Here is a 26,794-nt window from a genome sequence, read left to right as displayed (position 1 = left end):
TGGGCAGTTGGATACCTGTTTGCTGAAATTCCAATATTTATCTTCTATGTTTTAAAATGTACCTATGTGGCTCAAGAAGCTGTATTTTCATATTTAACCAGAAGAAAATTACACATACCAAGATAACTTTTAAAAATCATTTTCTTGTGTTTATAAAGCAATTTACATGTTATGAATTTAGTTTTGAATTCATGTAATAATTTTTGTGTTTTAAATTTTTTATTTGAAATATATAAGTTCCCTGGAAAATTTTTAGTGTGTTTTTATAATCTCAATTTAAAAATAATGCTTTACATTAATTTGTTCATCTTAATTTATGAAATATGTTTTTCTTCTACAGAATCAAACTTGTTTTCTCATGGTACACCTATGCCAGAAATGCCCAGGTCTTCAGGAGTTTCAAGTCAAGCCGAACCCTACTACTCTTCATCTGTGCCCATCTCAAGTGGATTGCCACATCACCCACCAGCCATAGCCTCAGTGGTCTCTCAGCCTTCAAGCTGGTCTTCAGTGAGCCACCCAACCTCACGCTCAGCCAGTACAAACACACTGAGTAGTTTCTCAGCAGGAGCACTTCCCTCTAACTCACAAAGTATCCTTCCATTCCTAGAAGGGTCTGGTGTGGGTGATTTAAATGCTTCCAGTGCTTGCCTTTATACTGACGACCTAGCTAGAATGGAAGCATTATCCATGTCACCAGCTGACTTATATAGTATTTCTGATGTCAACATGCTGTCTAATCGCCCTGTGAATGTGATGACAACCAGCAATGACAACATGGGGGACACTGATAATCCAAGACTTATGAGCATCAATCTTGAAAACCCCTCATGTAATTCAAGGTTAGACCAAAGAGACCTGAGACAACTACATCAGATGTCTTCTGCCAATATGTCAGCAGGCACCAGTTCTAATTCTGTTTTTGTTTCTCAGTCAGATGCATTTGATAGATCAAACTTCGGTTGTGTAGAAAATGGTCTGATAAATGAGCCTGGGCCATCAAATGATGCAAATACTCATAATTTTGTTCAGAGTAGTCAATATTCAAGTATTGACACTCTGCAAAGTGAGCAATTGAGTGATTCCTTTGCATATGGTTTTCTTTAAATGTAACCTATAGGACTTAAATCTAGGAAACTATTAAAACTTTAGGTGTATAGAATATAAAGAGAATGTTCAAAAGTAGAAACTTTAAAGAGCTGTACTGTTTCTTACTTTGAAAGATGCCTAAAGTACATGTGCTTGATGTGAATTGTTGTTTCATATCTCCTCAAGACAAGCTGTGTGTCTTTTGTAATGTATTAATGTACTAGTTAAATGAATTGATATTTGCTTTCAAGCAGATTTAAGGTAAAACATGTAATGGCTATGCCATTGGGAAATAAACTCATTATTATTGTTGAGGCCCCCAAAGTGACCCCTAAGGGGTTTTCTGGGGTTTCTTGGTATTTTTAGGTAGTGGTGTGTGTGTGTGTGTGTGTGTGTGTGTGTGTGTGTGTGTGTGTGAGAGAGAGAGAGAGAGAGAGAGAGAGAGAGAGAGAGAGAGCGCTGAAGTGAGATTTCAAGGGATGGAAGGTTTTTTTTCTATTTTATATAATTTAGACTCATACCTCTAAAGTTACCTATGGAATTAGCTGTGTATCTGTATTTTCAAGAAAAAGACATTTTCTTGAGCCTTTTCTTTATTAGAGTTCCTTAATATTACAAGTTCAAGGCCTGCCTGGGCTACATAGTCAGTTCAATACCAGCTTGGGCAGCTTATGGCAATTTTTTTTCTCAAAGATAAAAAAGACTAAGGTTGTGACTCAATGGTAGAGTTTGCTTAACGTTTCCAAGACCCTGTGTTCAACCCCCTGTAGAGGGAAAAAGAAAAAATAACAAAATTTAAGTTTTAGCTCAGTATGTTGAAGTCTGAGTTTTGAACTTTACCCCCAGACTTGCTTGTCCTTCAGTCTTACCAGTCCTGGAAATTGTCATGCTATGCTTCTAGTTACTTAGGTAAAAACCTTGATGTCGCCATTGCTTCTTCATCTTCCAAATGTGTCAACAGAGCAGCAAATCCAGAAGGTCTTTGCTCCGTGTATATCAGAAGCTAACCACCTCTTTTGAACTCGTTTGAGACAGGGTTTCACATCGCTCAAGCTGGCTTCAAACCTGCTATGTAGTCAAAGATGGCCTTGACCTTCAGATTCTCCTGCTTCTGCCTTGGAAGTGCTAGGTTTACAAATGTGCACCACCACTCCAAGTTTATGTGGTGTGGGGAACCAGTGATAGGTCTTTGCTTGGAGAAGTGCCTACCAATTGAGCTCCATGTCCAGATGAGACTAATTGTAGTAATTTTGTATTATTTGGCACTGATAGACACAACTGTTAGAAAGCTCAGCAGATGTTACACATACACTGACTTATTTCACTAAGGTACATCTACATCTGTGTTTAGCGTATTTTAAAATGATGTTTTATCTCCGGGTACTGTTTACTGATCACAAAACTCATTTTATAACTTACAATGCATTCAGCCATGTTTCCTCCTTTCTCCCTAGTTGCATTTGTATTTCACTTAGTTTTGAGGGGATGGGCCTTCCTTCCCAAACTCCACCTTGTGCACTACATCTTTCCCCCATTGCCAGTGTCCTCATGTTCCCACTTAGTTCATGCTTTCATCCTATAAACAGAACAAACGTCCTTTTGAGAATAAAAGGGTGAAAACATCCCCCAAAGTACCAAACCCTACCCGCACCATGCCCCTTCTTTCCACTCTTAACCTTTAAGTGCTGTGCCTCTGTCTTATCACCTCTGTGTCCCTCCTTCCCCGTCCATCTCTTGGTTTAGTTCCTACCCCTTGTCAAGTCCCAGGCCTTCTTTATCGGTGTTACTCTACATGTTTTTCCCGTCCACAGTCTGTTATCTATTGACCAGGTGTGTCTGCGATGGGCAGGGTCCTCGCAGTTCCTAACCCAGTTCTCAAGGGCTGTGTGCACTCTCACCAGGACCAGTGTCCGCTTTCTCTCCTGCTGCCTGAATGCTCGTGTAAATTTGCCTTCTCTTACACTCTTTCCTAATGGCATTACTGCTGACACCAGAGATAATTTAATGGAAGCTTCAGAGACATCCTTGATTGTCTTCTTCAACTCATACGTAGTCCTTTTGAGTCTGTCTACTAAAAGTCTCTTGCATTTGTCTCTTCTGTTACTGGAAAAGTTTTCATTCTTTTTCTCCAAAGGAAGTCTTTTCCATATGTTCAAGATTTTTTTTTAAATAGCTCATTCCACTTATACTTTGTAGTTGGAGCATGTTGCTTTCCCCCCTCAGGTCTCCATATATGTAACCCACTTTGTCTCTCTGCTCCTAACATTCTTACCTTTAACAGCTGACTTCTCTGCAGGGTTTGGTCCTGCTGCCACAGCTGAGGGGCAGCCTATCTGGGACTCCAGCACTTGACATAGACTCTGACATAATTGGTGCAAAATAAATGGTAGCTATTTGTTAGAGAGAGGACGATGATTATAAAATCGTGTTTGAGGACATAAGTTTTTAATGGGAAAGGTGCTTCACCCCAAAGAGAAAATGGTGATGCCAAGACAGCCTGTCTTATGAGATGCACTTCTCTTCTGTCTCCCTCTTCTTAAAACAATGCAAAGATTGGCCCATAGATTCATGATAGAGCACAGCCCTATATTTGATACCCAGAATTGCAACAACAACAACAAAATTAATTACAAAACAAAAGTCTAAATACCACCCTGAGGCCCTTTGAGACCCAAAGCAGCTCTCTTGGAAATGGTAGTACCAACAGTATCCAGTAGAAACCCTGCCCCTGCATGTGGCGGGTTAAATCTCAAGTACCCTGAGGTACCTACCCCTTGGTAGGTTACCCTGCACAGACATGTCAGTAGTCAGTATTTATGTAATAAACTATATGACATTTTGTTACTGTATATTATATAGTGTAGTGTGTTGTGTAGAAAACCAGAGGTGAATGAGATTCAACTCTTATTTTCAGAGATACTTGTTTTCTCATGAGTCACACATATAGCCAGCCACATAAATATGGACAAGCTTTAAAGTATAGTTTGGAGAACTTTTACTTATGTAAAAACCATGTAACCACCGTGTTTGAGACCCCAGGCTCTCATCAGTCCCTCCAAGCCACTACTCTGGTTCTTGTCATTAGAGCCTGCTGAGTTACTATCCTAAAAACCTTTACTTGGCTAATTGATTCTCTATTAAAAAGTCGAGTGTACAGAGTAACTGGGTTGTCGATTTGTCTTAATATGCTTTGGCATTTTTGGACAGACTCAGAAAAACTATATTTCCCATGGTGAGACTTGGAATTGGTGATACAGGCTGTCTTAATTGTATCCCTCTTATATCTTAATCATATATTGATAAATTATCATAAGCTACCAAACAGCATGGGAAAATACAAAGAAGAGAGACTGTTTTTAGTCAGTTAGCCTATATGGCTGTGGTGTTACTCACTTGTAATCACAGATACTCAGGCAGAAAGATCACAAGTTCAAGGCCTGCCCAGTCTATTGAGTAAGTTCAAGGGAACAACCTTGTGAGCACCTATCTTTAAAAAAAAAAGGCTCTGGATTGTAATTCAGTGGTAGACACCTTGCATGTACAGCCCTAAATCCAGTGTCCACCCCTAGAAAAACAAAAACCTGGCTCCTTGTCTTTCCCAGGCTGTGTGTTTTGAACTAACTAATGTCTGGGAAGAAACCCTGTAAATTACAAGTGTGAGTCAAAGACAGCAAACCAGCAGCTGTGCTTCTCACGTGGCCCCATTAGCCTACTGTCCAGACATTCCTAGCCACTTAATACCCACCAGAGAAACTCACTTACGGAGGAGTAAATATTTTGGGAGAACTATGATCTGGGTTTATCTTTAGACTAATGTTTACATTGCCAGATATGGAGATGCTTCTTTGTGCCTTATTCTCAGAGAAGACTTCTCATTGAGGGAAATATCAGTTACTGTCTTCACTTTTGAGAATTGTAAAGGTTGAGTTTTGAATTGGGAGTGCCTTGACTCAGGAGGCTGACTCTGCAAGATGTCAGGGTTGTTTTCAGAGGTTGGGTGTGCAAAGAAGAGGCTATGATGCTTTTGTATCCTATGTATGGAAAAGCCTGTGCTACCCTCCTAAGCCCAGCAGTGGGCTGAGGGATGAGATGGAAGCCTCTCTCAAGTTTATCCAGGTCCATCCCTTTAAGACATAGTCACATGAATATTTGAACTGAATATCAAGGCAGAATTTATAGCACAAAGTCAACAATGGATAAGGCCAAATCTCTAAAGTAATACCTAATTGCAAAAAAAATACCAAAAACCTACTCATGTCCTCACCATCTTTTTGCCATGTTTTGTTTTGTTTTGTTTTTCTAAACGGTTTCTCTGTGTAACAGCTCTGGCCATCCTGGAACTCACTATGTAGAACAGGCTGGCCTCAAATTCACAGAGATCCACCTGCCTCTGCCTCCAGAGTGCTGGGATTGATAGTACAGTGGTTAGTACTCTGCATTGTGTCCCACCATCTTTTTTAACAGACAAAACATAACTTTTTAATAAGTAACCATGCTCTTCTAAGCATGGCCCTAGGGCAGTTGCCTCCTGTTACCAGTTATTTAAAGGGGGTAGTGACTCAGGGTATGCAGGCTTGTCTTTTGGTTGTTTTTGTTGTTGTTGCTGTTTATTTATTTTCAGTACCCTGACTGGCCTGGAATGCACATAAGTCTACCTGCTTTTGCCTCCCTAATATCTCTAGGGTTGTTGTTTAAGCTTTTGGACCTTCAAAGAATCACAAAATTCATTGATACTTTGAGTTCACAATAATGTAACAGTTTTTAGAACTATTAGCAAATGTGTAAATTTTTGGTAAAATATAAAATTCATTTTGTGTCATTTTCTTCTTAAGCTTTTAAACCAAAATATGACTTCCCATGAGATGGAGTGAGATAAAGTTGGAGTACTTCAGGATAACTGTATGACATTCAGTCATCACTAGACTTCATTGCTGTTAGTGAACCAGCTGTGCTGATTCATGCCTGTAGCTTCAGCACTTGGGGCTGCGGCAGGAAGTACGCTTGAGGGTAGGACTCCAAGATCGACTTAGGCAACACTGGAGACCTCAATCAGCAGTCACCAATCAAAGCACTTTAAAATGCTGTTGGCCATGGTTAATGGATCCCAACAAAACAGTGAAACCTGTTGTTGTTTTGACCTTGAATTTAGTATCTACCTGCCTCTTCTTTCCAAGTACTGGGATTGTAGACATATGTCACCACACTGCATCTGGTTTAAAATAGTTAGATTTGAGGGGAAGGGAGAGGCGTATCATACTGAAATTGAACCCAGGGTCTCATACACTCTGAGTAAATGCTCTATCCCTGAGCTGTCTGCATTTGAAACTTATATGCTTGATGATGGATCAAGTTTAAGGCACTGATGAAATTATTTTTTTAAAGTTCTCAGATACTGTTTCCTAAGAATTTAAGCTTTGTATCAAGATGAAATATTTTTTTAAATGTCAAGATGCCTTTTATTGTACAAAATAGTCTGTTATTTTTGTAATATCTTTTGTATACTGTGATTTTTTTTCTTGGTGATGCAATAAATCATTTTCTAAAACTCCCATTATTTGTAATATTTTTGTTATACAGAGTAGTTTGGTGTTGTTGAAACATTAGGCATCTTATAAAGTGTTGTCTCAGCACCACATGCTTTTATCTGTAACTACCCTTTGGAATGGCAGTCTCAAGGAGCAATGCCTGTCTCAAAGGTCTCTTTTTTCAAGACAGAGTCTCACTATGTAGCTCAGCCTGTCCTGGAGTTCACTGTTTGAGGCTGGCCTCAAACTCACAGATAGCAGCCTGTTTCTGTTTCCTGAGTGCTAGGATTAAAGGCGTGGACCACTACACCTGGCTCTTCCCTCAAGGAACCTTTACCCCTACAAGGTAGAATTCTCAGGGTAGCAACCTGCTCAGACCAATACTAAAAAATAAAATAACATTAATAACAAGTTACCACCTCATTGAATAAAATGGAAATCCGAGTGAGATGTGTTAGTGACAAAATGCTGCTTTGTCTTGGTTCAATCCCCGATACCCCCAAAAACAAAACCAAGGCTACAACAATACAGCAAATGAATAAAGACAGAAGTGGGGTGCCAATCAATACATGTAAAAGGAGTGACAGAATTTGGCGGTTAGAACTCAGCAGTCAGTACTGAGTCAGGTGGAGATCATCAGTGGGTCCTGTCTGAAGAGTGAAGATTTGGGCTATCTACAAGGCACTGACTGCAGTGTGAGGGGAGGGACTCAGAGACTGAAGTAGCTGGCTAGACAACACTACCCAATGACCAACACTCAACCTTAATAACTGGAAAACTTGGGAACTGTCTGACACTGGTAAGACACAAGAAGAAAACATTTCTTCTGTGGCATTCTCACATGCCTAAATCTAATAAGGAAGAACCAGGCAAACTGGAGTTGAGGAGATGGTCTACTAAATAACTGGTCTGAAATCTTAAAACTGCTTCATGAATGTTGACATAACCACTGATTACCAAGTGTGATGACTCGATCATGAAGCCTGTGACAAATGGCAGTCTGAGTGAAGTCTTTGGGTTAGATAATGGTAGTCTATTAGTGCTAACTTCCTGGTATGGTGGGCGGGCATCCTGTGATTTACAAGCTGTCTTCCTGGAATTGCACACTGATGTATTTGAGATGGTGAGGCGTCACTGACTCAGCAACTCAGTGGGAAAGTTCCTTTGTACTTTCCTTAGTACTTTTAAGTCTGGAATTATTTTGAAATGAAAAAAATTAAGATATGAAAATAATTCTTTTTTCATAATAAAGAAGGTACTATGCTAGCTAGTTTTTATGTCAACTTGGTATAGGCTATCTGGGAAGAGGGAGACTCATTGAGAAATGTTTCCATAGGATCGTCCTGTGGGCAAGCTTGTGATGCAGTCTTGATTAATGACAGATGTGGGAGAAGCTAACCTGCTGTGGCAGTGGTCCCCCTGAGCCCATGGTCCTGGCTGCTGTATCAAAGCAGGCAGAGCAAGCCATGAGGAAGAAGCCAGTAAGCGGTGTTCCTCCTCGGCTTCTGCTCCAGTTCCTGCCTTGAGTTCCTGCCCTGACTTCCCTCAGTGATGGAAGTGTGAGGGAAACGAACCCTTTTTGTCACTAAGTTGAAAGGTAAGCAGGTACCATTTAAAAACCAATTCATGAAAGCTGTGGCCTTGAGTACAATACAGACACGCCGAGAGGCAAAGGAAGGAGGACCGTAAATTCAAGTCCAGTCTAAGCTATAACCTGAGACCCTATCTGCAGCGACCTACCTCACACAGCTTCCACACAGTAAATTTTCAGGTGTGGACTTAGAAACCAAAACTCAGGAAGACAAATAATCGTTGAGATGGCTAATGAGGAATACTGAGACATACCTTCCTGACAAGATGGCATGACTGTAGCAACGATCTCATGGCATCTGTAGTTGCCTGCATGTGTCGGAGAGGGCGTCATGGGGACCTGTCCCTCCCAGAAGAACTGCTGGCTGTCGACGGATACTCAAAGGGGCGTTGTCTTAAGGGTTGCTGCTTATGGATGTTCCACATCCATGACCACAAAAGTTGTCATCTCAGTCACAAATCAAAGACATGAAAGCAGAAAGGGGTCTCACAGGGAGAGGGTTTGTTGGGAATAGGAGGGAGGTAAGAAAGGTTGGGGGATCAGTGAGTGGTATACACCTTTAATCCCAGTACCCAAGAGGAAGAGGCAGGCAGATAAAATAAATTCCAGGATAGCCAGGCCTATATAGAGACCCTCCCTGTCTCAAACAATAAAAACAAAACAAAGGATGGGGTATGAGTTACCACTGTGTATTATGTGCATGTATGAATTTAATTAAAAAACACAAAGAATAAAGCTCCAAGTGATAAAAAAAAAAGAGGATTGCTGTTTTTCTCTTCGGAAATAGAAATTTAACTTATTTCCCTTAATTTATCTTGCAAAGGTAGCCAGTTACCCTACTAGGAAAATTCTCATTTATCAATTCTATTTTTTTCTTGATTTCTTCAACTCTTCAGAGTTGATTTTTTTCTAAGATAAACTACAGATTAAATTTGCAACCAAGAACAAAAGGCTCATTCTGCAAATGACAAACATGACTTCTAATTTAAACAAAGTGTGTAGAAGGGAAACCAAGGTAATGAAACACTGTGACCAAGGGAAGCAAACCTACAAGTCTTCCTAACCCTGTATCCCCAAGTCCCATGGACACCTAGAATAAGCATCTGCAGCAAGTCTACCCTTCAACAGGAAATAATTCATGAGACAGTTGGCTGGAAGTTACTGGAGCCATGTTTTGGATTCAAAGCTGAGCTAAAAGAAACAAAGGACTTTCCCTACATTATTTACACTTCTTTTGTAGCAAAATTTCATCAGAAGCTGAGAATTATTCACCAGAAGTCTTTAACTTTTAACTTTTTATCAGTTGCTATTCTCTTTACATTTTTCAGACAATGAAGATCCTTTGCTATTATTCACTTAGGATGAAACATGGTTTCAAAGCAGTAGGCTTCCCTTTTCATCTCAAGCAAAAACATTTCCCAACACAATATCTAAAATACATCTTTTTAATAATGCACTCTAATTTCACTCACCTCCCAGTCACTCCATATCTGCCCCTCACCCCTCCAGTGCCCCATCCCCAAATTAATTAAAAACAAAACCCCACCTTGCTCCTCTGTCTTTCCTGCCTCTCCAACACATCTTCATTTGTCCTGGTGGCATTGGGAGCTGCAGTGTGTCATGCAGTATATACCCTTTTGTCCCACAGCCCAACCTGCAAATGTTCATTGCAATGGGTCTCCAGTCTGGCTCAAAGCCTCTTGCACACCATCATCACTGGAACTCCTCTCAGACATCCTCCAGTACCCCGAGTCACGGAGATCCTGCAGGCGTTATTCACAGGAACAGTCCCTTCACACGCTCCAGCAGGTCTAGATGGGTGGATGTTACTGTGGGCCAACCCAAGGCCTGGGATGTGGGGCCTGGATGGTGGCTGAGCTGTCAGTTTGGGTCACTGGGGCCAAATCCCTCAGGCAAGAAATGGAGCAAGCTCTCCTACACTCATCCATTGGGGCCAGCTTTCCCCTGCCTATAGCAAGGGGTGGGACCATCTCTCCAGGGTGTGTGGTGGTGGTGGTGGTAGCTCGCTCATGAGGAGTGGGACCAGCTCTCCTGACAATGTACAGCGAGGGCCAGGCCACCTATTCCAGAGTCAGCTCAGCATGGCCCTTGAATTTCAACACACATGATTCCTAAGGCCTCAGACATCACAGACCCCAGCTGCAGCAGGACCACTGACCCAGACATGGTCCTCGGCAGCAGCCCATGCCTGGACATCACCATTGTCCCAGGGGGCAATACAGGCCACCCAGCTGCAGCAGGACCCTCAGACTAACGTACATCTTAAGAATCTGTGAATTGTGTGCAGAGAAACATGAAAAATCAAAACTATTCAAATCAATGTATCAAAAAAGAAAGAGGGGGAGGGAGGGAGAGAGGGAGGGAGAGTGCCAGATGTTAAAAATTACATTAAATCTAAATTTTATTGAGCTTCTCTTCTGGGAATTTTAATGGTTAATTCATCTTCTTTTGGTTCAATGTGTTGGGGGAAGTCCTGTGCATTTGTCAATAAAGTACTGTTGAGCCTATAGGGAACCAAGATAGGAGGGACTAGGAGTCCAGGAGAACTCTGGGAAGGAGAAACACAGAGAGTCGACATGTAACGTCATGAGGTAGGAGCCCGGAAACTCCTCCGGTAAGAGACATACTTAGATTAACAATTATGGGGTAACTACTTAAGTCAGAGCTAGCCAGTAAGAAATAAGCAAGGCCAACAGCTTCATAATTAATATAGCCTGCTGTGTGTTTATTTGGGACTGATACAGCTCTGGAACCAGGCTGGCGGAACGGCTCCTTCTCAAAGGAAAGCTTCTCTTAACATCAATGTGCTTAGGATTTCTCTTCATCATGTCACTCATTACAAATAGCAACTATACAAATCACATGAGACACACAGTAGCCATTTCTATACAAGTCACATGAGACACACATTAGCCATTTCTTGGGGAGCTGCTAGCTGTCTCCTGGCATTGCGCACCTCACTGTCACCCACAGGAACAACAGGTGCTCATGACAAGAGTTTATAGAAAGACCCTGGAAACACGACCCCAGTTCCAGACCTGGTTAACAGGAGTAACTGATAACTTAGGTGTCACTTAACTTTGACTCCTTGTTTTTGAAATTAGACATAATGTTAAATACACCTTCTTAAAATGTTTGAAGTTAGAAAGTAGTTGAAACACTGTAAAATATGTTTGTATTTGTTAAGCAATCTCACACTTTTGAATCTGTAACCCAGGGACAGAAGTTACTGAAGGCACTTATTTCACTATTTCACTTAAAGGATGTAGGAAAGTGTCCAGGCCAGTGGTTCTCAACCTCCCTAACACTGTGACCCTTTAATACAGTTCCTCATGTTATAGTGACCCCCCCAACCATAAAATTATTGCATTGCTACTTCATAACTGTAATTTTCTACTGTTATGAATTGCAGTGTAAATGTCTGATATGCAGGATATCTGATATGGGACCCCTATGGGGGTTGTGACCCACAGGTTGAGAATTATGGCTCTAGAGGTATGCCTCCAGCATTGTCACTGCCTTCGACAGGAGGCAAATACTGACAACTTTAGATTGTCACAATAGTAACTTGAGGTCATTAAGACTCATGAAAAATCACACCTTAAAGTACTTCCATGAATAACAGCTTGATGGTAACTGGGAAAAATATTAATATCAGATGTGCATGACATATTAGAATACCACAAAGACACTACTACGAGAGTCTAGTTGTAGCATTTATTCAGATGATCTGAAAAGTTGAGCACATCCCTTTAAAGGCATTGTGTCTCCTGTAGGAGACCTCGATGGTCTTAACACCATCTACCCCTGCACACTTCTCTAAGTGACAGAATCAAAACGGAAAATGGTCACATTATTCCTATTTTGGTTTTGTGGTCATGAGACAAGGAATGAAAAAACACAAGACATTCTAAGAACAACAGAACACAAAATATGCGTACAGATAGACCCTGAGATCTATGCATACACAGACCCTGAGATGTACTAGCTGTTACAGTGAGCTTTGGGACAGATCAACACAATCCAGGTCGTTCTGAAGATACTGTCATGGTGGGTAAGTCATCTTCCAGGGTATGCTGCCGTACGTGCATCATGTCAGGAAAACCCTCAGAGTTCAAGTGTGAGTGCTAGTCATCCAAAGCAGGTGGCCAGTCAACATCCACAGACTAAAAGGAAGAAAACAAGTCATTAAAACAGAAATTCTGACAAATGTTTCTGGGGACAGTTTTACTGTAATGCAAGAGAAATTATATTTGATAAGAGCAGCAACCCTGAAGGCCCATTTCTGAACTAACAGAGACACAATTACTACTACACCTCTTGACTCCTAAAAGAAGAAATTGAAAAGTCATAATGTCAGTTATGAGTAAAGTAGGAACAAATTCAAATTTGGGTAGCCACATTATTTTTTCTCTGATCGGTTTTTCATTGTATCATCTTCATATTTAACAAAATATAGTTATGCATCACTTAATGGTGGGAACACATTCTGAGAAATGTGTCATTAGGTGACTCCATCCATCACTGGGCAAACACCATAGTATACTTACTTAAACTAAGGTATGATGTCATTAGGTGACATCAACTAGTGGGACTGGTGTTAAGTAGGCCATGGCTCAAGCAAATGAGCACAGAAAGTCACTAAACTAAAACAGCCCCAAGTATCTTCTCATTTCAGAACTTTTGTTTCTCTTAAAATCCACTTCAAGCCAGCTGTCATGAAACATGGCTATAATCTCATCACTTCAGAGAGAAGATCAAGAGTTCAAGACTACATGAGACCCTGTCCCAAAACATCAAAACAACTAGATAAATCTGGTCAGTCTCTACTGCTACTTACTCCCACTTTGCCCCTCCAGATTCAAGTCACAGTAAGCTATCTGTTCTATATAATCTATATAACCACACCGTTTTCTCCTCCCTTTCCTCCCTCCAAACCCTCCCCTATAATCTTCCTTGTTCTTTCAAATTCATGGCCTCTATTGCCACTAATCGTTGCTAAATACACACATAAATGTATACACACACACCTCTAAACAGAACCTGCTCAGGTTGTGTAGTGTTATTTGTATATGTCTCTAGGACTGACCATTTGGTATTGGATAACCATTAAAAAAAAAAAAAGCAAATGTGCTTTGGCACCTTCTGTGACACTGAGCTGTCTCCTTATGACAGCCTCATGAGGCTCCTAAAATCTGGACAGTGGGCCCTGGCTGCCACAAGAGCCATGTCCTGGGAATACCTGTGTAGACCAGGTTGGCCTCGAGCTCAGAGATCCACCCACCTCTGTTTCTCAAGTGCTGGGATTCAAGCTGTGGATCCCCATGCCCAGCTCTAAAATTCTATATAAAACACAACCCTAGATTCAGAAGGATACATGAGGAAGTTAAAATGTATTTTCTTGTTTTCTTTAAGGGTCTAACCTGATACCATAGGTAAATTCATAAATGACAGTACCTGATTCCAATCAGTAAATCATATAATCCCCAGGCATCACAAATGGATCCTGCTTTGATGTTTGCTTGAAATAATTACAAAGGGAATTCTTCCCCGGGCTACACAGCTAGAGCGGGCTGGAGAGATGACTCAGTGGTTGAGAGCACCCACTGCTCTTCCAGAGGACCTGCGCTCCATTCCCAGCGCCCTCTTCTCAACTCCAGGAGCACCAGACACATGTGGTGCACAGTCATACATGCAGACAAAACATTCATACATACAAAAGAAAGTAAATCTTAAAACTCCAAAACAAAACAAAGAAACCATTGCATAAAAAATACCCATGGAGACTGGTAGTGCTATTTGGCTTAGTGTCAAAAGACCTAATCTGGCTGAATTTTATCTGCAGATGTGCACTCCCCCATGAAACACTTTACCTCCACATCTAGCTCAAGAATGTCTGCAGTCGCGTTCATCAGAGAGCCAATATTCGGCTTGGTTCTCCCAAAGTCTCCATGTACAAATTCTTTAATGTAGCTAGGTCTGTTAAGGAAAAGGCCATGCAGTACCAACTAGCTTGGCAAGTGGAAGGAAAAACAAATAGAATAAGAAACATTACACAATGGATGCCATTTCTAAACTCAGACTTGAGCTGCGTATCTCAGAGAATGAGCTGCATCTCACCAGCCTGGATTCCAGCGGCCTGGGTACCAGCATAGTAACCGGAACCTCTGTTTACATCAGACCCACCACGGCTTTGCCTTGCTTCAGGCAGGGCATCACGTCAGCCAGGCTACATGAACTTGACCTGTACCCTCCTGCTTCCACCTTCCAAGTGCTGAGATGGGAAGCCTTGGCACTCCCCACCCCAGCTTTGGTTTTCTCTTAGCTCGTCTCAAAATGCCAAGGTTTGGTACACATTAAATCAACTATATAGTTCAATGTCCTCTCCCCGCTTTTCTGAGACAGTATCTCACTGTGTAGACATAGCCTACAACTCATAGACCAGGCTGACTTCAAACTCAGAGATCCACCTGCCTCTGCCTGCTGAGTACTGGGATTAAAGGCATGCGCCGCCATGCTCAACCCAAAGCTTTTGTTTTTTTAACCTTTTTTTTTTAAATATCTGATCCCATTTTTCAATAATGGCAATTGGCATCTACCAAATGGTAAGTTTCCACAGGACCACACAGAAAGTGACCTCAACAACGTGGCCCCTGGTAACATACTGGCATCAAGACGGAAAGGAGAGTTGAATTTCTAATTTAGTCTTCTTTAAAATCAACTTATATTTATTATTTACACACGCATGTGTGTGTTGTGACTGTACACCATGCATGCATGACCGGCAGAGGTCAGAAAAGGGAGTGGGGTCCCTCCCTGAGGCTGCAGCTACAGGCAGTTGAGAAAAAGAGAATGAAGGTGGGTTTTTTTTGCTTGTTTGATTTTGTTTGCTTTTAGTCTTTCTGCATGTATGCTTCTAAATGTTTTGCCATGTACCCCAACCTGGCCGTGGAACCACTGTAGGATCCAGGCTGTCCTGAGCAGAGCAATCTAGGGCCACCACACCTGCTAAACTCTTATGGGTTGGTTTTAGCAACTTTGTGTTCTCTTCATAGGTTTCTATTTTGAAGACAATGGTTAGAGCTGGAATTTGTTCCTAATAAGATACTGTAGCCCTGACATTATCTGAAAAATACACATCTTTCCCATTTCACTAAGAAACAATAACAAAAACACTGCATTAGTAAAACAGAATTCAGCTTAGACAGTTAATGGCATTTGTGCAGGGAAACAAACGCATCCTCAAGCACTGGCTAGGAAGCAATGTAAAAACTTTCTTCACCTACTTACCCACTACGTGTTTTAACTCAAACAGAAGCCATACAATTATCCAGTAGCTTTCTTCCCCTGAATTCATAATTCCTCTTCAACTGCCATTCTGTTTCTCTGATTTTTAGAGAAAGCCAGTAATAAAGAAAGAAGCAGACCAAGGTGCCCCAGAGCAATGGGAAGGTGGGAACCGTTTGCATGCTGGCGGGTGACAATGGAGGCTAAGAGCCCGCTTCCAGGTGCCGAGCCACACGAGACTGAGAGCACGAGATGAACTGAGTGCATAAAGGGCGGACACTTCTATCAGAACCACACGGCATCTACTGCTTTACCAGTTCTTCTTGGCTAACATATTAAGTACATGTACGTAGCTGTTTCCAAAACTGTCTTAATGCGATTCAAAAGGTGTTAGCTTTTCCAAAAGACAAAGAACTTTTCTTCTTGGCATGTAAAATTAAAGGCAGGGTTAATTTTATTTTATTTTTTTTATAATCTAAAGCAGGGTGTGAAGCTCAATGCTGTGACACGTACTTAACATGTCAGACCCCAACAAAAAAATCAAAATAAACTTTAACACTTGTGATTTCTTTGAATTCCATCTACAGCAGCCAATGTGTACAAACAATAAAGATGAAATAAGCTGCCCACCAGAGTCTACACAAATCATCCCTGATTCAAACCGCAAAACTGAAAAGCTATCTGGAGTAATAGCCTGGTCAACCCAGGCCACTTCAAGGTGGCCTAAAGGAAAGGAAAGATGATTAAGAGGAGAGGCACACTAGTTACAGCAATGTGGTGACTAGCCCTCGACTCCTCCCACTCCGGAGAGGTTTGTGTTGTATACAGAACTATGTCACTACCTGCATACCAATTAGAAGAGATTTATCATTTCATTCCACTGGAACACACACACACACACACACACACACACACACACACACACACACACACACACGCTCACATGCTCACACACAGTTGGGAGGAGCAATAAGAAAACCAGGCATGGTGAGACATGCCTGTAATCCTAGCACCTGGAAGGCAGAGGCAGAATCTTGAGATCAGGAACAGCCTAGGAGTCACAGTGAGATGCAGTCCTAAAAGACAGTGAATACTGCACTAAGCCTGAGACACTGGCTCTCTGACACGCTCTATTCGAACCCTGGTTTGGGGCCCAGAGCCACAGGTTGGAACATGTTATAAACAAAGTACCCGCTTCAGCACAAGGTATTTAAAGCGTCCAGTTCCAATCTTTTCTATTTAAAATTTTGGAGTTTTGAACTCTGTCCTAACACTACATGTCATTACTTAAGTAGGTGATATGTAGTGTTCCGGTTGTGTTTTCCTTTTTTGGGGGGGGGGTTAAGACAGGGTTTCTCTGTATTGTTTTGGAGGCTGTCCTGGAACTCGCTCTGTAGACCAGGCTGACCTCAAACTCACACCTGCCTCTGCCTCCTGAGTGCTGGGATTAAAGGCGTGTGCCACCAACAACCATCTTTGGGTTGTGTTTTCACACAGGCCTATACATAGGCCTGCCTGGGAACATGGTGAGCACTTGTCTCAAATTTTCAAAACAGTAAAATACCCCTGTTTCCTTCTATCACCTATGTGTAATCAATTGGGGAAACACTTGAAATACTTTATGTGGTGATATCTCACTTGTACAAATAAAGCCTTTCTGAAGGTCAGAGAATGGAGCTCGTCACTAGCTAACCATAGAGGTCTGGAGGTCTGTACAGACAGACAGGAAGTGAGGTAGCTAGATGGAAACAGGATATAAGCATGGAGAAACAGGAACTCACTTGTCTGCTAAGACGCTAACGAGGTAAGGTGTGATGTGTCTTGCTCCTTCTCTCTGATCACTCAGCATTTTTCTCTATATCTGACTCCGGGTTTATATTAGGTAGACCAATTAAGAATTCCATTTACACTTAGAGGACCAAATAGGGTTATGAACATGTGACTTGCAAAATGTGTAAAGATAGCAAATGAATCAATTAAAAGTACTTTCTGAGTATATTATGTACTAAACAATGGGTAAGACACTGTAACAGAACTGTAAATTTTTGTTTGCAGTTTGTTTTTGTTTTTCAAGGCAGGGTTTCTCTGTGTAATAGCCCTAGCTGTCCTGGAACTTGCTCTGTAGACCAGGCTGGCCTTGAACTCAGATATCCTCCTGCCTCTGCCTCCCGAGTGTTGGGATAAAGGAGTACGCCACCATCACCCAACCAGAACTGTAAATTTTAAAAGTTGCCATTGAATTAACTGATGGACATTTCATGGTTTAAAACACTGTTTTGAAACACAAATGGGAAAACAGACATCAAACAAAAAAGTATTGATTCCAAAATATTAGATGAATACACACAAATCCTTTCCAGAATGTCCCAGACCACCAGAGGTGGCACAGGCCTGTAATCCCAGCACTTGAGAGGTGGAGGCAGGAGGATCAGGAGTTCAAGGCCAGCCTGGAGTACATGTGACCCCTGGGTTCACAAGAGCACATCTCTAACAAAGAGAAACATCTCAATCAACTGACCCTCTTTCCCGGGCAGCATTAACTACCAGGACCCCATTCTGGTTGGGTCTCTGCGATGCACAGGCAAAAGGATACGTTCCAGCTTGGGTCTTCAGATACAGACGGAAATGATGCTCATCCAGGTAGTGCGTCTCCATAGAATGAATGGCCCGAGTTCTCACAGCCAAAGGCCTTCGGTGAAGGACCCGGAGAGGTGTTTTCTGGTCAATCTTTAAGTCCTGGAGGAGGATATGGTGCAGTCACACAGCCACCCGGAGCTCACCACATTAGTTCCCATCACGTCAGAGCAGGATGGGGCCCAGACCCAGCTGCCCCTCCTTAGGCTCTAGCTCACCGTCTGAACACCACTACCCTATCACAGGAAGGGGATGATCCTGAGGGCACTTCTGCCCTGACATTTCACACATCAGCCAGGATTCTGGCTTAGGACTTTGCTAGAAGACAGCATTGTTACCTGTGTTTTCTAATGCCACAGGTGATTGCCGTGGAAGTGAGGGTTGTGGACTGGAGGAGAAGTAGCAGGCAGAGGCGGACCTGTCACTCGTGCATGCGGGAAGTGTGCGCATTTTACGAAGTGGCATGCACCTGTTTTGGGGTTTGCTGTACAATAGACTGTATCAGGGAAAAGTGCAGCAGTGCCAGCAAGATGCTTCCATATGTCGATTATAAATAAGTCTTCCAGTAGTTTTTAGCCCAGCTTTACGAAAATAATATTTGTACATATCTTCACAATTCATTTTTTTCAGTGATATAGACTGCTTTTTCTTATAATTACATCAAATTAGAGATTTCCCTACATATTAGGTGATATAAATTAAGAACTAGGGATTAATACTATAAAAGGTCAGCTATTTCAAACTTTTAAAAATAGATTTTAGACAAAGCAGACAAGTTGGCTCTTAAGAAGTCTGCAGTCTGTTGCTGGAACAGCTCCAGGTTTGCATGAGTGAGCAGCTGTGGCTCTGCTGAGGAGGGAAAGGCTCCTCCAGCCTGCATTCCCTTCTAGCACCAAGGAAGAACGAGTTGAGCAAGAGCACACTGGAAGGCACGCCTGACCCACAAGAGCAGGAGTCAACGGCCCCACCCCACTGTGATTTGATGATTCTACAATTCCTATGAGATGAGCTGTCTCTATGGGGCTTGACTTTTCTCCAGCCAAAAAGACAAATATTTTCAAGAATGAACTGTGGTGAAGAGTTATAATAATGTATATAGAGACTCAGAAACAGCCAGCCTTTAAATTAGCAGCTAAGGCCTTTAATCCCAGCACTCTGGAGGCACAGGCAGGTGAGTCTCTGTGAGTTTGAGGTCAGCCTGGTCTACAGAGTGAATCCCAGAACAGCTAGAGCTACATGGTAACACCTTGTCCAAAAAGAGAACAGATAGATAGATGGATGGATGGATGGATGGATGGATGGATGGATGGATGGATGAACAGACAGCCAAACAAACAAACAAACAAACAAGTAAACAAGTGAAGCTACCCAGTGAGAACTCCTTTCCGGGGACTGACTGTGAACCAATCACAAGAGTCATTAACACAGCACCCTCAGCACCCATGCCCATGTGTCATTAACACAGCACCCTCAGCACCCATGCCCATGTGTCCTTTTTGGTCTGCTTTTTAGATTACAAAAGGAAACCATTACACCCACTCTTAGCCCTTACTGTGTTACCCCACACTGCTGAATTTTCAGAAACACACACAAACACAGTTTTTCCTTAGAAGTAGCTGCCCTTTAAAAACAGGAGGCAAGCGGTGAGTCTGCAGCGCTTTTTGTTCTCAGAATAGAGAAGTAACTCAGCTTTTATCTCTAAGCCCATGGGAATTCTGTAAAGTGTAACAGTGTTACTAGAAACGAAGCAGGCCCCAGCAGTGCACCTGGGAGTGGTCTCTTACCACTTCCAATGTCCCCATCAAACCACCTTTCTACGTCACTTTTTAGTTAGGTATACAGCAATCCCCCGAACTGAGGCTTTTTTGCTATGTTTTTGCAGTGCTGGGAAACAAAACCAGGGCCTTGCACTAGGCAAGCACCCTGCCACTGAGCCGTATCCCCAGCCCTTGAATCCATTTTTAATGGATTCATTTTTCACTGAGCCTCCAATGCCAGCCCCCAAACCTATTCTTTTTAACAAATTTCTTTAATAAATTTAATACATTTCTTTTTTAACAGTATTCTAAATGATTTATACATCTGTATTTTTGGTGCATTTTTGGTGAGCAAACAAGTTTTTGTTTGGGTTTTTGACAGGATCTCACAATGAAGACTAGGCAGGCCTTGAACTCAGGGATCTATCTGTCCCTGCTTCCCAAGGTGTGCACCATTATATCCAGCTGATTTATACATCTATGAAGGAATACATGATTTACAAAAGTCCATAAATCTGTCTGCATTCTTAAAGGTATGTGTGTATTGCACCTACTTATCTGGGGCTGGAGATGTGGCTCATTTGGTCCAGTGCCTGAATAGCATGCCTGACACCCTTGGGCTCAGTGCCTAGCAGAGCACAGAAAACAGGTATAGTGACACACACCAGGAACCTAGCACTCAGCAGCCCTATGTAGGAGATTGGAAGTGCAGCACCATCCTTGGCTGCGCAGTGGAGTTTGAGGTCAGTCTGGGCTACATGACAACCTGCCTCAATTACACAAAACCAAACCCAAACTCTCTCCTGAAGGCCCTGGGCAGGAGCAGAGCACAAAGCCTGTGGAGGTGACAGGTGTCTTGGGGACAAATGAAGTGTGCTTTCCCTGCAGCACTCACACCCGTGACTTCGCTTGCGTCTGTGAGGCAGACTCAGACACTGCCTGTCTTCAACATTTTGATATGCATAGACACACTAACCCAACCTGGATTAAGGGAAGTCATAGCCCGCTTCCCGTTTTATTTTTGATAGCTACGAGATGCTTGTCCGTTCTACCACGAGCTCGTTCAAAGCTTTTGTTGGTTAGCTTGCTTGCTCTTTGAAGTCACAGTCCAGGCTGGCCCTGAAGTCACAGTCCAGGCTGGCCCTGAAGTCACAGTCCAGGCTGGCCCTGAAGTCACACCCTTTATGGGCCGGGCCACTGCACCCAGCTAACAGCGTTTTCTCTCCAGTTTTGACATTGTTGATTCTGCCTCTTTGAACTAAGTCAGAAAGCCTCCTGTCGTGCATCTCCTTACACGGGAGCCATGCCCCTGTGGTGAGGTTGTCAATAGAAGGTGTGGGGACATCAATACTGTCTTCCTTTTTACAGTCCTTGCCACTGCCTTCCAAGTCAAACACTTTCCATGTCTTCAACTCCCTCGCTCTTACTACACCCACCGTCTGCTTTACTGCTTTAAGGAAATGAAGTCATGTCATATATTACTTTGTCCTGGAGGTGGAACAGTCCTCCAAATGATGCTGGGCCATTTGGAGCTGTTCCTTTTCAACCATCTACTCAGACCCTTTATTCATATTTTTATCTATTCAGTACTATACTTTCCATGACAAAGTATCAATCTTATTTATGAAAACTTTGCCATATTGTTTTCTTTTTTTTTTTCTTTTCACAAGACAGGGTTTCTCTGTATTGTTTTGGAGGCTGTCGGTCATGCCCGGCCTCGAACTCACAGAGATCCGCCTGCCTCTGCCTCCCGAGTGCTGGGATTAAAGGCGTGTGCCACCACTGCCTGGCGCCATATTGTTTTCTACGTAGCCACACATACGTGTGTACACACAGCACATCTGAGTGCTGAAATCAGAGGCATTACCCACTGGTTAATCCTATAGCTTTCCCCTTAGCACTTGGGATAACAATTCCCCTATGTTAGCAGTATCACTGTACGTAATTTGGTTCTTTGCAACAGAGTCTTGCTATGCTTCCCAGGCTGGCCTCAAACTTGTGATCCTCCTGCCTGGTTCTTCTGAGCCACCACACCCCACTCTACTACATGATTTTAAAGATCCGGGTAGGAAAACTGTTATACGACCACTCACATCTGTGCTCATTTATGCTCACACAGTCCTTGCATTTGAATCCTCTCTCTCTCCCTGTCCCTCTGGTGTATGCACAGGACAGTAGGACCACAGGTGTCCTGTCTGTCACTAGCGCCTCCTGTCTCTGCCCACAGCTTTGGGGTTAAGGCACACACGGCCATGCCTGCTTCTAACATGGAGCTGAGGTGCAGACTCGGGTCCTCATGCTTGCACAGCAAGTGCTCTTACCCACTGAAACTAGTCTACAGAACAAGTGGGACCTTTACAGTGGCATGCTTACAAAATACATGTGCTTCACATAATTATTACATGATATTCACTCACATATGCAATTTTAGTATCAATTCTATTAAATACATGTTATTTTATATTAAACAGATAACCAAATAGAATAGTACTACTGCGTATTTTCTATGCGGTTGGTGCCATTTGAAATGCTTTGTACAATTGAACTAATTTAGTTTTTCTAACCTAATTTCACAGATGAAGCATAGAGGCTAAGGAGCTTGTCTGGAGTCGCACAACTACAAAATGCAGACCCAGGGTTTCCCGATGAATCTGTCTTCAGAGTCAGCAACATGACTTTTTCATGTTGCTCTGTGTAGGCCTGGCTGGACTTGAACTCAAAAGATCCACCTCCTCTGACTCGCTGGTTTTAAGGGCATGCGTCACCAGCCATCATCGAAACACTGCTTCTCCAAAGAGTTTGGTAGGCACCTGCACTCCGCCAGTGAACTGGAAAACCGGGATTCGAATGCGGGCGCAGTGGCTTGCTGGTAATAAACTAGAGCACAGTGGGCTTTGACATGCAGAAGGAAAATGAAACAAACAAAAGCCGCAGGTAAGGTACCTTCAGGTCGTCTAGAAATCCAATGTCCTTCCTCTGTATTGCTCTACTCGTCCATACAAGGGCACTGTAGGTTTTGGTCTTCTCTTCTTCACCCTCCTTCATGTACCCTAGCGCCTCTCTAAACACCAAGGACAAAGGAAAATTTGTCTCAACGCATGCAACACACATAACCCTTGTCCCAGACCTCGGCTCCCTCACAACAGCCTGGCGGAGGTGTAACTTACATACATTCCCCCACCCCAGTTACATGGCACACTCTATGCATTTTATTGTTTCTAGTATGATCTAACTCACGACACGTCCACTGCCCCCAGAAGGACCCTCCATACCCATCAGCACTTTCTTCCCTCTCTTTCCCAAGCCCAGGATGATCTCTCACTACCTGTCATTCTGTCTTTATCATTTCTCTGAACATTTCCTACCAGGTGTGATCCCAGAGTGGCGACTGCTTTCTGTCTAGTCATAGCACCGTCAAGGTCACGGCGCACCTGTGGTGCACTATGAGTCAGTGTTCCATACCTCTTCATTTTCAAGATAAACAAAACAAATCATACTACACTGGAGGATCCACTTTGCATGCTGTCAACCTCAGACCAAAAGTATTGTGTGCAAAAGCTCAAAACAGGGAACTGATAATTATCTTTTTTTAAATTTTAGTATATTGCTACAATTGTCCTGTTTCATTATTAGCTATTATTCTTTTATAGTTTATTTTCTTTAAAGCATTATCTTCATTTTATGTGTATGTGTGAGTGCTTACATGTATGTACGTGTGCCACATGAGTGCCTGGTAGTCTTGGAGGCCAGAAAAGGGAGTCGGATGCCCCAGAGCTGGAGTTACAGGTTGTGAGTCACCGTGTGTGCTGGACTGAACCCAGGTCCTCTGCAAGAACAGCCAGTGCTCTCTCTGGTCCTGACTTGTGCTCAGTTTTTTTTAGTCAAACCTTGTCGTCAATTACAGGAAAAGCATACTATTTATAGGATTCAGTATTATCTGCAGTCTCGGGTGTCTGCCGCAAGTCTTGAAACACATCTTTCAAGGATAAAAAGGGACAACAGTTTCACATTGTGTTTTTCTATAGAAACACAAGTGGTATCTAATTTTTTTTTTTTTTTTTGATATAACAGTCTTACATATCCCAGGCTGGCCTCCTTCTGGCACTGGCCTTCTAATTAGAATTACAGGCCTGTGCTACCACTGGCTACTTCTCTGCTTTGTGAAAGCACTACTATGAGCACCCATGTGTGACCTTTGGTTATGTACATTTTCATTTCTGTTGTAGATGTAGTTTCTGCCTACAAGCGGGACTGCCAGGCCACATGGGCAGCTCAGGTTTGAGTCTCTGGCAGACTATCCCAGCCATTCCCCCACTAGCCGAGCGCACGGCAGTTCCTCTGTGCCCTGGCCAGCACTCTCTACTTTATTGTTTACGATGGGTGCGGAGTGAACCCTCGGCTCACAGTAGCTCTGGCCTGCACGGTAAGTGTAAGATGCTGGGCACTATTTCATGTTCACGGGCTACCCAGACATCCTCCTTGAAGAAATGTCTACTTCATCATTTTCCCGTTTCTTAATTGGAGTCAGATTTTTTTTCTTAATATACCCTGTATGCAATTCCCTTACCAAATACATGTTCTCTGAAAACTTCCCTTTTGGAATCTCTCCCGCACGCCCAGCCTCACCTGGTGACAAGCTGCAAATCACGTACTTGGATTTTGTCAGATGATTTATTAATTTTCTGCAGCAGCAGAGAAAGAAAAACAATTGTCAACTCTAGCCCAGTCGCAGGGTTGCACAAACATGATGCCTCCACGTAAGCGTTTACCTGCTGGAGCTCCTTGACTTCTTGTGAAGTGAAATGCACTCTGTGAGGATTCAGCAGCTCCACTGCAAAAGGCCTTCCTGGCAGTGCACGCCCATCATGAAACAGAAATGTGTTGATGGAGTTAACATTTGGGCAAATGGAGGAGGTGTGAGAAAAGGGCTGGGCTCTAGAGGACTGAAAGTTTACTGACATGACTACATCTGGGGGAGGGAGAATGTGTGGAAAGAATACAGGGGCTTTTGGGGGACTAGAGCAGGAAGATTGCTAAACCCTGTACAGGCAGTATGTGAAAATGACTGCCTTCCCAGTGGTCCACAAACAAGCCTGTGGTAACTACAAAATAAAATTTAAGTAGCCACTAATTAAGTTGGTTACAATAATGGGACTAAGTTGTCACAGAGAGCAATGCCCAGACATAACAAGGTGAGATCCATTCTCCTAGTTAATCTACTACTGACATGGAACAATTGTGATCCCACAAGGGGAAGGAAGGACAAACATCAAACAGCTCAGAATTAATTCTCATTATCTTTCTTATAACTCAACAAGATAAAGCAGAGAGGGAAATGACGGCTGGAAGAGCAGAGTGATTTTGAAATAAAGACAGACACATTGAAAACTGGTAACTTCTAAGGTGTTCTTTCTTTATTTTTTGAGACAGGGTCTCTACATAGTCCTGCCTGTCCTGGAACTCGCTCTGTAGACCAGGCTGGCCTTGAACTCAGAGACCTGCCTGCGTCTGCCTCCTGAGGGACACATGGGCTACCACCAACTGGTCTGGAAAGTTCTTAAATGGGGTAACTAACAAATTTTGAGGGAAAAATATGTCCTAGTGCACATGCAAGTCCATTGCAGCTTAAGGCCTGTGAGAAGGAGGCCTCTGAAGAAGTGACTGCTGTTCAGACACAAATGGTAGTCTGCAGAGACAGCCACACGACCCACAGGCTCCCCCTCTGGAGCGGCCTGGGCTCTCCCACTGGCTCTAAGTGGCTCCAGTGAGCCTCTGCCTTGCAAGGGAGCAGCCCCAGCCACTTCTAGTCAGGTGGCGCTCCCGCCTTCTTACCATTTCCTAATGTTCTCACGTCTACATCTTCTCTCCCAGAGGATGAGAAATTAAAACCTGTAAGAAGCAAAACAAGAGAAGAAGGATGAGAGGCAGCAGCCATAGTCTACTCTTCCCCAACCACCGGCAGAAACCCAACTGTGTGGTCCCAGCAATCCATGGGAGGGGCTTCAAGGGATAATGATCACTCCATCTCTAATCTCAGTCTTGGCTAAAACAATAATGATAATAGTAAGTACTACTCATTATATGTCAGGTACTCGGGTAAAATTATACACATCATTTAATCTTATATCTTCATGAAGCATTAAATAAATATACTTCATAGATTTAGGCAATATTCCCAGGGTCAAACAATCTAGTGGCAGAGCTATATATTTCTGACGTCAAAGCCAGAGTTTAACTAGCATCCATCTCAAAGAAAGGCAAGGCTGGAAGGAAGATCCCACCTCCCTGACCACTGGATTATAGCAAAAACTTTGTCTTTTCTTTAAAGCAAGCAAGCAAAACAACAAGGGTAGTCATGTTAAAATTAAACTCCATGGAAAAAGAGTGAGAGAAGAAAGGTCTGACCTTTAAATAGCAAACTGATTATATAACCAAACCCAACATGGACCCATGTTAAAACCACTGTACAATCCAAGAAGAATTTATCATCACAGACCAAAAGCTGAGATGTCCAACAGGGAAAAGTTTCAAGGATCTACATAACAATGCACACAGATACAGATCAAACGGGAGACCTCATCACCACAGCAGACTTCAGCAGCTGTCACTCCAAGCGCTTTAAAACAGGTTGCCACTGGCACTGTTTTCATTTTCCTTCTAAGGAAAGTGAGACAGGCAGGACGCATCCATTGCCAAAAATCACACCACAGTAAGAAACGCAGGTCTGGTAGCAAGGCTGGTGGCTCAGGCATTCTGACACCAGAACTAGTCAACCCAGGTTACACAGGACCACCCAGCAGAGGGCTGAGAAGGGCTGGAGGGCTGAGAACCCTGGGTAGTCTGTACAATGACTCTGCTCAAAGAGGAAGGAGGCCAGCAGGGCTCTGTGC

General features: G+C 42.9%; 2 protein-coding genes across 7 annotated transcripts in view; one reads left to right on the top strand and one right to left on the bottom strand.

Moving 5' to 3' along the window:
• Positions 1-5,908, top strand: part of Rel (REL proto-oncogene, NF-kB subunit) — a 36,775-nt gene extending 30,867 nt beyond the window's left edge. For both annotated transcript variants that reach the window (XM_040733217.1, XM_013113572.3), the window contains exon 10: positions 341-5,908. In XM_040733217.1, coding sequence (XP_040589151.1) covers positions 341-1,107 — 767 coding nt within the window. In that variant the 3' untranslated portion in view covers positions 1,108-5,908. The remainder of the gene's footprint in view (positions 1-340) is intronic.
• A 5,022-nt stretch (positions 5,909-10,930) lies between these two features.
• The window catches only part of Pus10 (pseudouridine synthase 10), a 68,742-nt gene continuing 52,878 nt past the window's right edge, over positions 10,931-26,794 (bottom strand). For 4 of the 5 annotated variants that reach the window (XM_040733162.1, XM_040733165.1, XM_040733164.1 and 1 more), the window contains 7 exons: positions 25,737-25,793; positions 24,674-24,750; positions 24,531-24,586; positions 22,848-22,965; positions 18,107-18,249; positions 14,100-14,199; positions 10,931-12,392 (listed from right to left, as the gene is read on the bottom strand). In XM_040733162.1, coding sequence (XP_040589096.1) covers positions 12,354-12,392; positions 14,100-14,199; positions 18,107-18,249; positions 22,848-22,965; positions 24,531-24,586; positions 24,674-24,750; positions 25,737-25,793 — 590 coding nt within the window. In that variant the 3' untranslated portion in view covers positions 10,931-12,353. Of the gene's footprint in view, positions 12,393-14,099; positions 14,200-18,031; positions 18,250-22,847; positions 22,966-24,530; positions 24,587-24,673; positions 24,751-25,736; positions 25,794-26,794 lie in introns of all 5 variants that reach the window. The other variant, XM_040733166.1, reaches the window with a different exon arrangement.

The sequence above is a fragment of the Mesocricetus auratus genome, unplaced genomic scaffold, assembly GCF_017639785.1.
Source record: "Mesocricetus auratus isolate SY011 unplaced genomic scaffold, BCM_Maur_2.0 Super-Scaffold_100029, whole genome shotgun sequence".
NCBI classification, from domain to species: domain Eukaryota; kingdom Metazoa; phylum Chordata; class Mammalia; order Rodentia; family Cricetidae; genus Mesocricetus; species Mesocricetus auratus.
This window is presented reverse-complemented; position numbering and strand designations above follow the sequence as displayed.